The sequence below is a fragment of the Vicugna pacos genome, chromosome 1 (genome assembly GCF_048564905.1).
Source record: "Vicugna pacos chromosome 1, VicPac4, whole genome shotgun sequence".
Lineage (NCBI taxonomy): Eukaryota > Metazoa > Chordata > Mammalia > Artiodactyla > Camelidae > Vicugna > Vicugna pacos.
This window is the reverse complement of record NC_132987.1, coordinates 23,779,357-23,797,809: the sequence shown is the minus strand read 5'-3', so window position 1 is coordinate 23,797,809 and position 18,453 is coordinate 23,779,357. Positions and strand designations below refer to the sequence as shown.

General features: G+C 35.2%; 1 protein-coding gene across 3 annotated transcripts in view; it reads left to right on the top strand.

The window, feature by feature from the left end:
* PLOD2 (procollagen-lysine,2-oxoglutarate 5-dioxygenase 2) overlaps positions 1 to 18,453 on the top strand; it is a 96,300-nt gene that overhangs the window by 37,389 nt on the left and 40,458 nt on the right. For 2 of the 3 annotated variants that reach the window (XM_006202778.4, XM_006202780.4), the window contains exons 2-4: positions 3,608 to 3,699; positions 6,378 to 6,514; positions 16,900 to 17,063. In XM_006202778.4, coding sequence (XP_006202840.2) covers positions 3,608 to 3,699; positions 6,378 to 6,514; positions 16,900 to 17,063 — 393 coding nt within the window. The remainder of the gene's footprint in view (positions 1 to 3,607; positions 3,700 to 6,377; positions 6,515 to 16,899; positions 17,064 to 18,453) is intronic. The other variant, XM_072958806.1, reaches the window with a different exon arrangement.

Genomic DNA, 18,453 nt, shown 5'->3' with positions numbered 1-18,453 from the left:
ATGTCTGTCATTAAATGAGTCATCACTGAATGAAAACAGTGTACTCAGAGCTCCTTCTGCGGTAGAATTTTTCTTGATTTTTGCAAATTTGAAATTAAGAACTGGTTTGACTGTGTGTAGAGAAAGTTTCTTGGGAAGATAGGAGATTTATCTCCCTGAGTGAGATTAAAGGGAGTTGGACTAGTGCTGAGTTACTGAATGTGCTGTCTGTCATTAGGACAGTGAATTTCTGCTGGATTTATGTGCTGATTTTAACATTTAGAGACAGCATATATTAGCCAAAAAACTTCCTGTTTTAAACCCATAATTTGTTTTTGGAAAGAAAAATTAGATCAGCACTAAAAATTGGTAAATTCTGCTGGTATATCAACAACTATTTGGAGAAAAAACCCCGCCTCTTAATGCATTCTTCCCTGCCCCCCTGGCTGTAAGTGCATTAATAAAAGAGAACATGGCAAGATGTTTTTGCCTTTGTTTGTCTGTTTTGGCCTTTCTAGATAGTCTTGATTTTTGGAGAAATTCTATTACTCATCTGAATTTTGGTAGATAGCTAAATATGAAGCCACTTAACAAATATGTATTAAACGTTACTGTAGTGCTAGGCATTTTGGAGGGACTTTGTAAATATGATTACAGAAGGTTTATGGGTATTTGTTTGGCTATGAAGTGATTTTCATTTGATAAATGGTTGTTCTAGTCAAGCACACTGTATAGATACATCACATGTTTCTTGCTCACGAAAACTATAAATCTGTTTTCTGTAGAGTCAGGCAGTGGCTCTAGAGTTTACATTTGGTCGCAGTGGGCTTCCAGTTGCCCTTTCTCTGACACCGTCATTGACTGCTTTTGGTAGTGGTTGACGGGTGTCCATTAGTCAAGCCCATTTCTTCAGTCACCTGCCTTTATCATTTTGGCTGTTGTGGGTGGATTGGGTAAGATATTAATTGTTTTTAATTGTAATTAATTGTTTAAGTTGTAATTTTGTTTGGTTAGAAAAGCTCTCTAGTTCATCTTTTCTTTTACTTAGATAATTCAGATGGTTAAAAAGAGTTTTATATTGAATATTTTTATGTCATTTTTCTAATTGGAAGATTAGGAATTGTCTATAAAGTTGAACTCCCCTTTTTTGAAATTGTAGTAATTTCCAATTATTGCACGTAATTTTCCAAACACGTATAAGTGGAATCCAGCTTTAACAGTCATCACATATGTGCAGTCTTGTTTAATCTTATCCTCCTTCATTGCCTCCTGTGTACCCCAGATAATTTTAAATAAATCACAAACAGTATATCCTTTCCTTGGTTAAATACTTTAGTATTTGTGTCTAAATTATAAGGACTCTTTAAAAAAATATCAATTCCATTAGCATTAGCAAAATTCAAAATAATTTCATAATATTAACAAATTTCCAAGTAGTGTTCAAATTTTCCTGAATACTTTTTTACAGTTGGCTGTTCAAATCAGGACCCAAATAAAGGTCATGGTTTACATTTGGTTGAATTGTCTCTTAATTCTGGTTTCCCTTTTCTTTTTTCCCTTTTGCCATTATTCTCTAGGTCAGTTGTCTTCTGTCCTAATATTCCTGGTAAATTTGTGGTGTACATTTTAGTGGAATCTAAAAGTGTGTGTCAGATGTAGGTTACATTTTTTGACAGGAATACTTCATAGATGGTGAGCAAGTCGGAATGTTGAATTGGTTGGTGAGAACTTGTGAGTGGAGCACGTCATAATGTTTTTCTTTTATTTCCCCCAGTTGTCCTTTAACAAAATTACTTACTTACTACATTTTTTTTTGATGATTAGCAACAGTACTGAAACAGTAGGAGTCCTTATTTGGAGTAGGATTGCCAGACACAGTCCGACTACACATTTTTAGTTTTGCCGTGTGACTCATTGGGTTAGGTAACATTTCTGTCTCCCCAAGGGTCTGGCCAACATTACTTTTCTTACTAAGGATGATGAAATCCTTGCTGTTAATTTTTTACTGGAAATTATAAGTATAAAAATCCATCCAGGCAGAATCTGTAAACTTGTAGCTAATTCTTAACGATTTATGTAGAAAAAGTTAAGAAAGAAAACTATATTTAAATACAGTCATTTTATTACGGAGAACAAGGCAAAATATTCCCTTTGCTCTTATGAAATAAAACTTAATATTCCTTATTTCAAAATTTATTGTGAATGATATGTTCAAGTTTTCTTAATTGATTAAGCCCTATTTGAAACTTTACAAATGAAATTTTGTTTTTCTAAAAAAAGGAATTGTTAATTGAAAAAGCACTCTGAAAATATATTTACTTCAGGCTTGACAGTTTAATGAAAATGACTTATTCTTCCCTTGAATATCTGTTTCTCATAGGGTGAAAATTATGTGAGAAATACACACTTCTAAAAAAAAATGAGAATGTTAATTATCTTGATGGAAATGTTTTCCTTTTTTTTATTGACTTGTTTGAATTTATTTGTTTATGTGTGTTATACTTATTTATATTATGTTTAAATTATTTTCAGAATTTGATGATTGCCTTGGGTCCTATGAAATTGCTTTTAGTTGAGTCCTATAATACATTAATGCTATATATTTCATTTTCAATGACTGTCTGTTGCTTAGGGGATATTTAATACCATCAGAATTTTTTCTTATTGATAAGACAAGCGAAAGTCAAATGATACAACTCAGTGCCTAGAATGTCAAAAACACGTTAATTTTGCTTTCTCAGTCCACTGGTCCTCGTATATCCTAAGATTAAAAAAACTGCCCTCACACCTTTGGCATTTTGTGTTGCACTTGTTTCTTTCATGTATTTTCCAACGTGTCTTTTCCTGATAACCCATTTTCCTTAATCGCTTCTGTAGATATTTTGAAATGACTCGTTAAATCTATCTACTTCTGCTAAGAAGGGATGTTTTGTTAGATTGAAAGTAATAATCCATTATAATCAAAGCTGTGTATTTACTAGGGCAGTGCTGGTTTTGGTTCCTTTTATTCTTTAAAGAAAAAGCAAAACACTGAAGGTGATGTAAATGTGGATTTTGTAGACTTGTCATATACAAAAATTCATTAATAGGAAGAAACTGTGACTCTCTTTCTAAATATTTGTTCCCAATTCATCATCATTTATTTTAAAAATTAGGATCAGTCTCATGATTGGATCTTTTCTTTTTGTACATGTGTTTTGAGGAATAATATTGCGCTTCTGGACCTCACTGATGTGTGTAATAAATCAGTGATGATTATAGGTGACAGTGGAGCTGGTTGATTAAATAGTTTCTAGGAGAGTTTGTCCTTACAGATGAAAATTTGTGCATTTATGGAAGTTTTCTCTTAGCGGTGAAGTCCTCTGTTGAGGGGATGCTTTTCTTTAAGTATTAATGCACTTTCTTACCATTAAAATAATTCATTATTTGACAGTTCGTCATTTGGCAGTAGCATAGCCAATTTTAATTGCCTAGTTTTCCGACAGCTCCTTGTTTAGCCTCTTGTAGATTATCAAACTAGAACGTTCCCATGGGTTTAATGAGGTCTGTAATCACTATAGTCAGCTGTACAGTGTGAGCATTTAGTCTCTTGGTAAACTGTCTTACGTTATTCCCTCTGTCTTTACAGATAAATTATTAGTCATAACTGTAGCAACAAAAGAAAGTGATGGATTCCATCGATTTATGCAGTCAGCCAAATACTTCAATTATACTGTGAAGGTACGGTATATCTTTTAATTCATGCAGATGTTAGAATATGTGCCTAAAGTACATTTTTCATAACAACGAGGACAACAGCAACATAGTGATGTTAGTTTAGATATACTTGGTTGTTTTAAAGATACATTTTGACCTTATTCATAATACTCTGCCATGCAGACAATAATTTCTTAATTTTGCTAATGCTTTGTGTAAACATATTCTATAAAACAACAGAAAAATACATTTGTATATATTTTTATTTCTTTTGGGGAGTAAGGTATGAGGATGACATGATTTGACAGCAATTTTTTTCACTTTGAAGAATTTTTTTCTGAAATGGGTTTGACTACTCTTGGTGTATGTCTTTATTTAGAAGAATTGGAAACATTACTGTGAAGGAGATACCTTTTCTGTTCCTTCACTGAGAGGTGCTTTTCCTGGTGTTTATTTGTTTGTTTTAGAGGAATTTAATAACATTATAGATGTATAAAAGGGCTTTAGAAGACTTGTCTCTGGGGACTATCTCATTGATAAATGATCAGAGGAAACCTGGGGAATCTGGTAGGACCAGTGAGCTGTGAAAGGCCTGCATTTAAAAAAATAACTTACTTATTTTTTAATATAAATGAGGCTCTGTCAACCAGGTCATTTCTGCATATAGAGGCAAATAGGGCAAGATCTCAGGTAGGAAAACAAACACATGAACTTAATATATTTACAAAACAAAACAATAAAACTGAAAAAAAAAAAAGAAGAAGAAAGGAAGATTGCTTTTTGCCCAGGGAAAACCCACGCTGTTCCAGTAGGTAATGAACAAAAAAAGGTAATATTTGCTACGTAACCACTGGAAGCTAGGTACAGATGTTAACATAGAACAGCTATTAAAGAGGCTAACTTTGCTGGAAAAGAGATCTCGTGTTAACAACTAGATGTTTAATGTGGGATAAGTGAGAAATACGCTAGAGAAGTTTGTGAGGATAGTGGGGAAATATCGCAGTATGCATTGATAGGCGTCAATATGGAAGAAAAGTTAGGGTAAAATAATGCTGAAATCCAGTGGGGGGCATCTCAGGGGTTCAGACTGGGGGGGAGTGTGGAATATTTCTTATTGTGAGACACTGTGTTAGGAACTTTATATGTGGTCTACTGTTAATGCATTATATAAACCATGTAAGGCAGGTATGACTTTGCTTATGAGTGAGAAAAACTTGCTCCGGGGTATGTAGCTGTGAGGTGTCAAATCTGGGACCCCCAACCCCATTTGACTGACTCTGGACTTTTGGATCCTCCTGCTGTCTTCCCATTAGGAAATGCATTGTTTCTCACAGGCTGGACGCCAGACCACCAGCATCAGCGTTGTCTGGGAAACAGGAAAGAGGATTCTTAGGCCCCACCTCAGACCTACTGACTCACAAACTTGGGGAGCAGGACCCAGCAGTCTGTGTTTTAACCAGCCCTCCATGTTGCATTTTAAATCTGATGCATTTGAAAGTTTGACACACTGATGAGGTGGAAAGAAAATGGGGGCTAGAACTTAAGCAACATGGTGCCCTGCACAGGGGGGGCGCTCAGGTGTGCCTGGGCCTGGCGTTACTGGAAAAGTCCGGAAGGGTTGTAGGATGGAAATGTATCAAATCTTAGGGCCAGAGGAGGCCACTTATTAGGGCAAAAACGAGTAATTCTACTAGACTGGCCTCGATCTGAATCCAGGTTCCTACACCTGTTTGAGTCTTTTTGGCTCGTAGTAACTAACACCCTTCAGTGTAAGTAGTGATGATGAAGTGCTGACTAGAGACCTGAGGCTTGGGGGCCCTACGAGTGCTTCCAGCCAGGTTTCTGCTTGGCTCAATGTTAAGTACATTCGGAACGAATAACATTTATTGTCTAAATTAATTTTATCTTTTTTTGTATTTATTTTTAATTTCATTCCCCCTTGATTTCACAGATCTTTTAGCAGATCATTATTTTAGAAACTTCAGGCTTTGGGTGAAACTAAGGTACAAGGCGTGTGTGTGGCAGAGGGGGACACGGACCTGCTTCCTGCTCCCTCAGAGCTTCTGGTGTGTCCGCAGGCACTTCTGATTAACAAGGCAGCCGCTGAGGCAAACAGCTGGGAACGGCTGCCAGTTTAGCTCTGAGTGCCTGTGCTTAGGCGATTGTTTTGCATGGATAAATTGTTATTAAGCTTTTGAAGGGAATGTAAGATTAATGTTTGACCTGATGTCCTCTGTGTTTCCCTGGACAACCCTTTTAGTTCAGTAGGAAAATCGCTCAAGGGCCCCATCCAGGAATCCCTGAGCTTCCAGGGCTCCCAGTGGTCATCATGCAGATTTCCTGCCAGATTGGAAAGTGTTGGGGAAGGTTTCTGCATTTTCCTTTTCATTTCAGTCTGAACAAATAGAAATAAGGTATGAGAAATACTTTCTGTGGCTTCCCTGCCCAGCCCCCAACTTCCTTGGATTAGACTGTACTTTTGAAAGGATAACGCTGGGAGTGGCATTTTATGGGGTGGATAACATTGAAGAATTAAGACCTGACATAGGCATCAAGCTTTTTTTCTGTCTAGCATCATGATTTGGTGAAATGTTTGAAGAGTTTTACACTGTGCAAGTTGCTGGTGACTTCCAGTTTTTATGATACTTAACAGAATTTGAGTTTTGCCCAGGGATGAAATGTTTATTTCATTTAATTTATAGGTCCTTGGTCAAGGAGAAGAGTGGAGAGGTGGTGATGGAATTAATACTATTGGAGGGGGCCAAAAAGTGAGATTAGTGAAAGAAGTCATGGAACATTATGCTAATCAAGAGGATCTGGTTGTCTTGTTTACTGAATGGTAAGAGAAGTAACCTGTGGATTTGTAAGTCTGTATTAAATTACTTTAAAAGAATTGAAATTTATATATTTAGATTGTGTATTAAATTATTCTCTTCACAAGGAATCATCATTTTCAAATGTTAGATTTTACTCAAAATTATAAAACCATGGTCTGACATAGTTATGTAATTTGATGAGTTACCATGAACACCAGTGGGAAAACAGGGCATGAACTAAAGTTTTTGTCAAATTTATGTTTTAATCCTGACTTGATTTGGAGTAAAGATCATGTTGAATCTTTCCACTGAGGAGTGTGACTCAATGGATTCTGGTCAGCCGGGAGGAAACACATTGTGTAAGTTATAAGTGAGAAATAGAAAAAATCCTATGTTTATTAAGAGAAGAAAGGCTTTTTCATGTGGAATTATCTTTTTGTATACTACTTTGCTTTTCTTCTGCTTAATTTGGAGCGTTCACTGTGTTTCCCTACTTTCTTCTGAAATGTTTTTAATAATTTGTCAAGATTTAATAATTTGTCAAGTTGTCATGAGCCATTATGGTTGCGATCTTCCATTTTTTCTACATTCTTTTTTATTTTTATTTTTTGGTCATCGATTCCTCATGTTAAATTCCCTTGCATTTTCCTCTCTAACTTAGGACAGTTTACTTTTTATTTATTTATTTTTATTCCTCTCTCAATTTAAAAATCCAAAACCACAAGTTATTACAAGGGAAAATAAGAATGATGCTTTTTATGCAAATGTGTTAAATAAGAAAGACAGCAGAAATTTTGGAAATGAAAATAGACATTACTGAAGTCCTGGTGCCATCAACACAGGTTTTGAAAGGATCCATATACTTGCATCTTTAGAATTTCCCTAATGTCTCCTTGGAAAAAAATAAAACTCTACTTATGGTTACTTGTTCTTGCGGCATGAGATGTGGTATGGATGGTGTTAGCTTGTGTACTGAGAATTTTTCTACAGAATCTATTATTATATATATATTTTTACCCTAAAAAAAAGAGTTGGAAATTCATAATAACTGTTTGGATTAAATACCCAGTATGTTTGGTTTAAAATTGCCATGGACTTTAAACAACCATTTCTGTCAGCTTGAACTTGCCACATGTACATTTTGATTTTGACTTGAGGCAAATTCTCCTTGTAATAGTTACCACGTATGAGCCAGTAATGGTTTTGGATTCCCAAGCCTCTGTGCATTTTAGGAAGAACTTCCTTTCTTCTCCTATCCCATTTCCCCTCCTCCTGTCCCGCATCTAAGATTTAGCCTTGGAAGAAACTGGTTTCGTAAGGGGCCAATTTGTTACTAATAAGAAAAGGGACACTGTGAGGTATCTGAAGACTGCTTGAGGTTGCATTTGTTTACTTGGATGATATTTTAAGACCCAGTGTGCAAAAAAAAAGACAACAATAAAATTTTAATGGGAGGTCCAGTCTGTGCCAGGCACTGTTAGTGTTTGGAATATATCAGTGAACCAAACAGACAAACTTTCTTGACAGCTCCTTCTGAGAATAGCCAGTTAACTGAAAATGTGAACGCCCAACTCAGCCAAGCCCTTGTCTAAGAAGGGTCACTAGCAGTTTTTTTAATCATCACCTGCCATGTTTGTCCTCCTGGAGAAACCTAGGGATGATGAGAGAGTTTCCAAGGTAAAGAGGGATGGATAATTGGAGCCACTATAGAGCTTTTTTCTCCTTTTTACTTTTTTTTTAAGCAACACCCTTTTAAAAAAAAGTATTGTCTACAGAGTGATCAATACAGTTGAAATTATGGGAAATCTAATGTCTGGGAGAAATGAATTAGACTGTAAATTATTTGAAAGAAGTTATCCATTCTGCAGTAAAATTGCTACTCTCCTAATTAAGTTTACCTCTGGTTAAGGTTGCAATTCAAAATTATTAATTTTAATAAATCAAAAAAATTCCTATTATGTGATTTTTGTAAGGACAATTTAATTGTCATAATTAATTTTATGGAAGTATGGGTCACTACTATGAAAAATTACCAAGATTTATGTGCTTAATAGTATAAATAGTCTTTTTAAAGAAACAGCTTTGCTGAGGTATAATTTGTATACCATGACACACACTCGTTTTAAGTGAAAAATTCAATAATTTTTAGTAGCTTTACAGAGTCATGCAACTATCTTCACTAGTCAATTTTAGAATACTTCCAATACCCCAAAATGATCTCTTCTGCTCAGTTAGATGGGCTTTTGTAAATTAATTTGGAAACAATCTTACAACATTGCTTCAATGGGAGTACGTATTCTAAATTGACTTTTCGGTGAACATTTAATGTTGGAGACTGGATGTTCATAAATGTACTCTGTAAGTTAAGATTTATCATATTTAAGTGAGATAAAAATAAACATTATGCAAGGGCTTGGGTTTTTCTTAAAGTAAAGTGAAAACTCAGACTCTTCATATGAGAAAGTACCACAGACTATTTTTTTCCAAGTTACTTCGTACTGCAGTGTGTGCACATGTGTGTGTTTTATTGCAATTAAGATGGTTTGTAAAGTTGAAAATCTCCCTTTGATTAGAACAACTACCAGTAAGTATAATGAGTTTGATGACTTTAATGGATGAGTGTGATGAGTCCTTTCGAAATAGGCTCATAAAGATTTTGGGGATAAATACTGTAATGATGGATAGCTGCAGATTCCCGATGGAGAAAAATTATTCTGTAATGATTTTATAATTCACCTTAGTCAAGGCAATGAATATTTTGAGTTTATGATAAGGTACTTTGCATTACTTTTAGAATTACCTAGTAAAATATGTATTTCTTTTACCCTAGTCACATTGAAGCCAGGTAGTCAGACCTAATTATTATTATATAGCAGACTTTTTTTTTAAAGGATAATATGTAGGCTGGTATGTAACAAAAGGTGTTTGTGTTATTCTGAGTAAGTTAGATACATATTCCCACAAACTTGTTCTCGGCTGCGTACAGTAAAATATAACCCAGCAGGATCCAGACACTAAAGTAATTATGTGTTAGACTACCTTTGGGTATCAGATAAATGTCTAATAAAACCTTTGGTTATTTGTTTTATTCTTTTTCTTTTAGACTAAAGGAAATTCTTTAGAAGAAAAGTAGTTAGAAATAAAGCTGGTGTAATTATTTGAGTCTGAATTTGGGCTGAGCAGAAATTTCTATTTTTTGGCAGTGCTGAATGGAACACCATTAATCAGAATACAAATGGGCTTTCTTTTGAAAGACTCCCAGTATATGAAATATTTGAAAGACATATACAGTGGTAGTCATTGGCCTCACCAAGAAAAGTATTTCCTCTCTGAAAATATCTACACCAGGATATTGGTGAATAGCAACTTCCCGGTTCATTAAAGTATTTGTTTGAAGGTGATTAACTGTATGACTTTGAAGTAAGATAAAGGAATTGACTCTGTTAATTTATAGGTTCTTGCTAACTAATGATAGCAGTAAGGTAGACTGAAATTGAAAAAAAAACTAGAATGGAAGTCAGTGTTACAATACAAAAGTAGATATCAAATTAAAATGAACATAATAAAGCCGTTAGTATAGTTTTCCAGGTGGCTCTGTTGTGGGAGATTGATCCAGTAAACACTGGCCAAAAATTGAGGGAAAATCCTAGTCACAGAGTCTTTGCTGTTAGCATATATGTTATCTCACTTTGATTATATTCTACTAGCTTCTGTTCACTTATCATGTTGAGCTGTAATGGTTTCTGTGCTTCAGACAGTGAAGCTAAGGGCTGTACCTGATTTACATACTGTCAGGGTCAATAGCAAGGAATCAATAAATAATAGGTAACAGTGAATTACACTAGAACAGGGAGAAACATCTTGCAAGAGGCAGAAATATGGTGAATGCTTTGATACTATTTTTGTTTAGTTTTCTTTTTGTGGGAGGAGATAATTAGGTTTATTTATTTAACAGAGGCACTGGGGATGATAGTATTTTTAAAGATCTTTTTCTTCAGTCATTTGGAGAAATGAAATGACTTATAAAGGTAGGGAAGCATCCAAATTTTCTAGATCTCAAAGATCAAAATTATTAAAAAAATTGATTTTTGGTTAGAAACCATGAAAATGATGCTGTTGCTTTTGACCTTTCCTGTGTCTACCAAGATTTGTTTCTTTTAACTTCTAGTTAAATATTAGAAAAAGTGACATCAGTGAGCATATTTTTCACTTTGCATTCAGAATACATGTCTTGAACACAAACTTTGATCCAGGCATTGAACTCAACACTGTAGAAAAAGAGATAAAGATAGATCCTGCCCTCAAGCAATTCTCAATATTGTACTAATTCTGTGAACAAAACAACCAAACTAATTTGGAAGAAAAGTGTTATGTCTTCAGAAAATCTTGAATGTTGACAGAATCTGCTTAGAATCATTTACTTTTAGAAAATTGTGACAGTATGGTTTATTGGATCATTCTGCTAATGGATTGTGAACATATTTTGTGATTTTGTTGTAATTGTTATAAGAATTGTAATTGATACATATTAATTCTGCAAGTGAACAGATCCTGTCTTAATTTTATTCTATGGAATAACATTTTATACCTCTCATAATTCAGGTTACATTCCCAGTATGCCTACATTTTATATTGTCTTGCATAGTTTAGGCAGAAGACAGAGTAAAAATTTTTTGAAAGCAAAGCTTTTTAAGAATGATAGCTATAATTTTAACTATGGCAGATTTATGTGATGGATTTCTCCTTTTTGGCAGTGAGGACAGTTTGGCGGTTTAAGTTTGCAGACCCAAAGAACCTAGTCATTAGCGATGGACAGCATTTCATTATATTAGTATGAAGGAAAGCCAAAACACATCAGACTTCTCGTTTCTACACTGCTTTTTCATTTTTTCCTTTTTTTGAAGGAAGGCTTGAAGTCTTTATCTGTCACTTAAACGTATTGCACTGCCTTCTGACTCAGCCATAATAGTGTGAAATACAATTAGGGATTATGTATTTTTTAATTGTTCTATTTTTTAATTGTTCAAATGTTCTTACTTAGATTTACTGCATATATTAGTGGGTATGTTGGGATAAGGAAGAAGCAGATTGTATACAAAAGCAGCATTGGGTGTTTCTATAAATCTAGAAGATTTATCTATTTTTTGTGTGTATAATATCTATATAATTTTTTTTCTCAAACCAGATCGTCGACTCTTTGAATTTTTTTTTTTTTGAGTGAACATGTATTAAGCATCTGTTATTGTGTAAAATATGGTGCTGGCTGCTGTGGCTGGATCAGGGGGCTGCCTGGGGCAGGAGTCTTGCCCTCTGAACACATTTTTCTATCCATAGCTTGGTTATGTTGTATCTGGCATGTTGTTTCTTGATGTTTTCATTGACTCAGTGAATACTTATGGTGCCCTAAATATGTCTCATATTTGAAAGTTCTAATGTTGCAGAGATTAATTGTTGTTCAAAACTATAGAGGGAGATTTTCATTTAACCATTTATTTTACAAATAAAGAGACTGACCAGGAAACACCAAGTGATGGTGACTTGTGGCCTCACAGATAGCTAGCAGTTTGAGGTCTTGCCACTTTCTTTCCTCGGCTGCCCTCTCTGCTAGGAGTTACTCCAGCCCTGGGCCACTCTCAGGAAGCTGTCTGGAGAAAATGACTCACCACTGAGGCAGGCTCTCCACTGACTCCTACCTCTACCCCGCCTCAGTAAGAATTCTGTATATAGAAAATGAAATTTTATACCGTTTGGAGGGAAATGTCCCCAGTCAGAGTTTTTAAAATACTACCCGCTTTATCTGAGCTAATTCCTTCCCCTTCCTTCAAAATGCCTATAATAAATTTAATCATTTCCATTGTGGTTTTACTATGATTTATTCTGTAAATTCAACTGGGTAGTGATTTTCCACAGCTTTTTTTTTTTTTTTTTTAGGTTGAGAGGAGTGGCCCCATAGTATTGGCTTGTGGTATTAATTGTTTATGAAAATATAGATACGTATTTAGGTGAAGACATGATTAAAGACAGAATTATTAGATATATTGGTACTTGCATGCTTCAGTTTCATTAGACTTTGAGCTTTTAAACATTAGCTTCTAATAGTTTGGATGATTATAACTTTTGGCTGAAGTTTGCATTGGTCATGATGAATAAAGCATTGGATTGGGGAGGAACAGGTAAATAAGATTAGGGCACACTTCTTTTGCTTTCTTCTCTGGTTACCCAGTAGCCTTTGCTTTTTATTGAAACTTGGGATGATTCATTCATTAGTTCAACAATGACTATCTTCAGAATACAAGGCTAGGGAAATACACACATGGGTAAAGATGTGGATCCAGCATATGAAGAAAGAACATGTATAAATAGCCACTCCCAGCATGAAGCATAGAAAATAAAGCATTCCATGAAAAAGGAGAGGAAAAGAGCTGGCAGAGTTAAGAGGAAGGAAATGATCTTTTCCATTTATGCTCATTTATGCTCATCAGGTAGGTCTGTAGAGGAGGGGACATTTAAAAGGGGTCTTGAGGGTGAGTGGCTGGACCTGACTGGGAAGAGACGTGCTGCTAAGCAGATGAAACATCATGATTAAAGACGTGGATGACGGATAAAATCATTCAACTGAACTTCAGAACAAGTTGTTTAGTAGAAAGTTACTAATGTAAGGCTGATTCATTATACTTTATTCTACAGGCCAGGGGTTGCTTGACGGTGATCTGACCTATGGCTCTTTTTTGTAAGTAGTCCTGTTGGAGCCCAGCTATTCTCAATTGTTGACATATTGCCTGTGGCTGCTTTTGTACTGCAACGACAGAGTTGAGTCATTCAGCAGAGACCATACTGCCCTCAGAGCCTAAGGTGTTTTCTGTGAAAGGCTAGATAGTAGATATTTGCTGAGTCCTGCTTTAGACCATAGTTGAGAACCACGGATACAGTCTGGGGACTGGCGCAGAATGGTTTTCAGGAAAGTCTTCACACAGTCCTTATTAGAAGTAAAAGGGTGAGGTGTGGGTGATGGGGATTTTTGAATTAATCTAGTCCGGTGTCTTCTAGTGGGAGTGGAGGGGTTTTGAATTCTAAATAGATTAAGTAGATGAAATCAATGGGATCTGGAGAAAGATTTGATGAGAGAGGCCATGGAAAGAGAGGAAGCAAGGCTGAATGAAAAGTTTTCAGCTTGGGTAACTGTATGGCTGATGGCGCCACAGAAGCAGGGAACACAGAAGGACAAACACTTGTAAAAGTTTTAATGACCTGTTAGAGATAGAACACTGGTGGAGGATTTGGTATGACCACATAAGGTGGAACCTTATGGTTTTTGCAGGACCCTGGAATATTTATCACAGTTAACTGTGGAAAGTTTTATTTTATTCTTCGTACTCAAATGGACCAAACTCCTGTGAGAATTATTTTTATGACTGTTGTGCATTTTTTAAAAAGTTTGACCTTTTGGGTTGTTGTGGCTAAAGTAATTTTAAGTAGAAAAACTTTCTTTCCCTCTGAAAAGTTTTCAATCAGTTGAAAGAACGTTTCTAAAGTACTTAAACACAGAACTGACAATGCCACTAGGATGAAATAGGAACATTTCAGCAACCTTAAATTTTTATTCAAAGTCAAGTTCTCATTGAATTGTGTAAAGATAATTTTTGCCTTTTACATTTTACTTTACAGGGATTGCTTTTTGTTATAAAGATAATGCAGTTATAAAATACTGAATTGTGAGAGTACAAGTTGCCACAGCTCTGCCTTTTCAAGCTACTGACTTCTGTTGGTAGTTTGAGATCTACTGTGAAGATACTTTATCCGTCACTGGGGTTACACTTGCCAAATGTGCATGTATAGCTTTGAATAGGTGACGCTACCTGCAGAATATCTGAATCAGTTGGACCCAACTCTCCAGTCATATGGTTCTCTGACATAGTAAGCTCTTTCCTCCATCTCCCCAGACATCATGTGGGTTCCTCTGCAACCTGCGTGGCGCTCTCTGCCTCAGAGGGCTTGGCTTTTGCCTTGAGTTACGCATAAATCTGGTCTTATTTCCTAATCTTCAGTATTCAAAAAGATTGTATCAGCAACTAGTAGTCTTGAGGAAAATACCCCTGTTGGAAAAGATAGGATTATCCTAGGAGGGAGAATTCTAAAGTGGTCATGCTAAGGACATCAGTTGTACTTATTTGTAAGAAAAATAGAAACTTGATGTATTTATATAAACATTATTTTGTGAAGTCAGATTAATTCCATTTTTTAAAAAATAAACAGGCAGAGAAGAGTTGTCTTGAGGTTTTAGTCAGAACAAATTTATCTGATTTAAAATTTATCTTAAAACGTATGTATATTTGGCTAAATATAAAATTATTTTAAACTACAGACTGGTGTAAACTTGAAAGTGAATTTTCTTCCTGCCTCTCTTGTTTCTCCAGTCCCTTTCCTGTAGCAACAGTAACGTTAATTTTTGTTAACTTTTGTGAACGTTATAATGTATCACGTGTTGTTCTTAATTTAAAATTTTTTAACGATAACTTGATGAAATAGATACTGCTTTCCCCTCATTTTGTAATTAAAGAAGCTAAAACATGAAAGGTTTAGGCAACTGACTTGTCTGAGGTTACTCAGATAGCAAGTGAGAGCTGGAATTAAAGACCCAACGGGCAGACTTCAAGTTGTATGCCCTGAGTCATTTTATGATTATGTCATTAATCGTATTAACAATTTCTTGCCTATTGTTCTTAGAAGAAAAGAAAACTATATGCTTATGTATATATATAGATAACTTTTTATTTCTTAAATGTTATTTTTTGTAACTGAAATAAAAATCAATGATACAATTTAAGTTCTCTACAACAATTTAAAATGAAAACAAATTCTCTCTGATTCTAACGTAACTTTTACTATTTTTTAAAAAATTGACTAGGCATAATTAATAAACTTAGCACTTGCACATTAGCAACACTTTAATATTCTTTTTTTTTTTAAAGATTCAGAAGTGGACAATATGGTGAGGGCATGTATGTCAAGTATTTTTTATTTGTAAAGTCTGATTCACCAGGAAAGGGAAAGAAAGAGAGGAAGCAGAGGATAGGCAGCTTCCTTTTTAAAGCACAGGACGTGGGGATTGCCGGAGCACACCAGTGCTGCTCACATTCCACAGGCTTGGTCATGTGGCCACATGGCTTCAGAGTAATCATTAGCCATATGCCCAGTTAACATGCGGGGATTCCATTATTAAAACAAAGGCATGGGAATGTATACGGAGGTGAGTTAGCATCTCTGCCAAAAGTATAAACTTATCCTATTCTTGCTAAAGTAACTTTTTTAAATTTTTCAGTAGGTTTTTACTTTCATAGAGATGGGCAATAGTGTGTTTTATTTTGATAAAATAATTCATATATAGAAAATTATTAAGTGTTGCCTGATATATTACTAGTAACCTAGCATATTAACAAGCTCCTTGAGAGCAAGTCTGGTGGAAAGGCATGTGGAACAGCTTCCTTACTCCTCCACTCAGATTTCACGGCAGTGCATTTGGACTGCTGGCTTTTAGGAAGACCCGGTGTGGAATTCAAGAGCATTAGTTTACTCTTATTGTTTGCCACCCGGAATGTTAAGTCATTAAATTATCATCTTTGGAAACCTTTGGTTTCGAGGTACTCTGATGTGAAAAAAAGGTGCAAAATAATTTGTGGTTGTAGCAAGAATAAAAAAATTATTGCAGAGTGGAAACATACTAGGTAGTGGCTTCTATGTTTCATATTTTGTTAAGTCATTGTGACTCTGAATGAACTGTGAGGAATAAAGTTGCCAGAAAAATCAGTGAAACTGTAGACACTAAATTATAGTGTCAAGTTTTACATAGTTTTTCAAAGGTATTGAGCTTTAAAAAGATGTGCTCGTCTATATACACTTTTACTTTAGGATTTGAGGCTAAATAGTGAGTGATTCAAGTATAAATTTATATTGATGACATTTAGTAGTTGAATGTATTTTGTCAAAGATAATGAAATCTTTGGAAATTATAATGGATGGGTGTAATTAAATTGGAACATTAGGAAGATGCAGTGACAGCGTCTGTCAATAATTGTTTATATTATTGTGTAGCAAGTTACTGATTAACATTTCAACTGTTTTAGAATTTTGATTTTGCAGAATAAGTGATTATTGAAAAATAATTAAGAATGGTACTAAAATGCTGTCTTTTATTTGGGCTTAATTGGCCAGTGTGATGTAAGCACTAGTAATTTAATACAATCCATATAATTTAAGTTGAAGGAAAATTGTTTGGTATACTCTGTAAATAGTTGGTGTTACTCCTGTGTTGGATTCTAACATCTGACTTTTATTAAAGACTTTTTCTTGGTTTACGTGTCCAAATTCCAACAAGTGTATTTTAAAACTTCCTTTTTTCCTCATCAAACAGCTTTGATGTTATATTTGCTGGCGGTCCAGAAGAAGTTCTAAGAAAGTTCCAAAAGTCAAACCACAAAGTGGTCTTTGCAGCAGATGGGATTCTGTGGCCGGATAAAAGACTAGCAGACAAGTACCCTGTTGTGCACATTGGGAAACGCTACCTGAATTCAGGAGGTGGGTAAGATACTGGCAGAAAAGTGTAATCAAACTCATAGTAAATTACAAATATTGAAACAACCTTTTTTATGTGAAACTATATAACATGAGTTTAAAATAACTATTATATTCTTATTACTATGGAAAAATTACATCGGTTTAAAATCCACAGTGCATTTTATAGTTGACGAGGCATTTTCTCATGCATATTTATCATATGATGTTCCTAACGACACTAAGCAGTGTGAATGTTATTATTTCCACATTATAAGCAAGAAAACCCAGTTTCCCCAATTTTAAGTGACTTTTCCTGGAGACATTCTGTTGTTAAAGGAAAAATAACATAGATTTAGGTATTCTGATTATAGTTTCATTGAGAATTTCTGGCTATAGGATAATGAGTTTAGTGAATTCCCTAATTTAGGAAAATGTGCAAGCTACACTCATGTAGCTTTACAAAAGATGGGCATTACTTTTCTATTTTTAAATATCTGGAAGTGGTTTGTCTTGAAATCACTAGTCAAAACGAATCAGCATTGAGTGGTCTAGATATACTTAAAGTGCTGCGTTAGCTATGCCACCATGGATTAAAGGAACAAATGATCATATTCTCCCTCCTTCAAAAAATAAAATAAAATTTGACTTGGATATTATTATGACTCCAAAACATTTCCCTTAGACTGAAATTAATGTAAACATATGGCCAGAAGACATGGCTTTAGGATGGGAGAACATGTTAGAGAAATAAGTAGGGTGGAAATTGCAAGCCATATTGGGAAAACAGATCTTTGAGTGATTTACGTATAATAACTGATTATATTTACCTGTTCAAATGGGTGCCGCTTGAGATAGCAGCATGTCCAATTCTAGACTTTGCTCAGCTACTTTTGTCAGTGAAACTTCGAGCAAGTAATTTACTTTCTCTGAGATGCTGCAATTCCAGCTCTGTTCACCTGCAGTTTGTTTTAGCAACCCGTTTCCATAGTGGTACCTTGGAACGTTGTCAGCCCATAGACATACTGCACTTCTGAAACCTCAAATCCCAGTGTGCACTGCCTCGTTTCAGCTCACTCAATCTTTCCATCTCAATATGTTTACAGTTCATGGCTTTTGGGATGTCTTGATCACTTTATTTTTCTCCTAATTTATCTACCACTTTCTGGATTTTACTTCCATATTCAAGTCAGAACCTAGGGTTTCTCATGTTGGTCCCTTTGTCCTCTGTATTTTAGCAGTCCTTCTTTCTTAGATTCACAGTGTAGATGGCTGCCCATTCTTAACTTCTCTGTCTGAGCAGTTGAATTGAGGATGAGTGCTGCGTCTGCTTCCAGCTCTCAGACCCTCAGTGTCACGTGGCTAATCTTTTAACTTATCCTAAGTCCTACGTAGTCTAAATCCCATTGAGCTA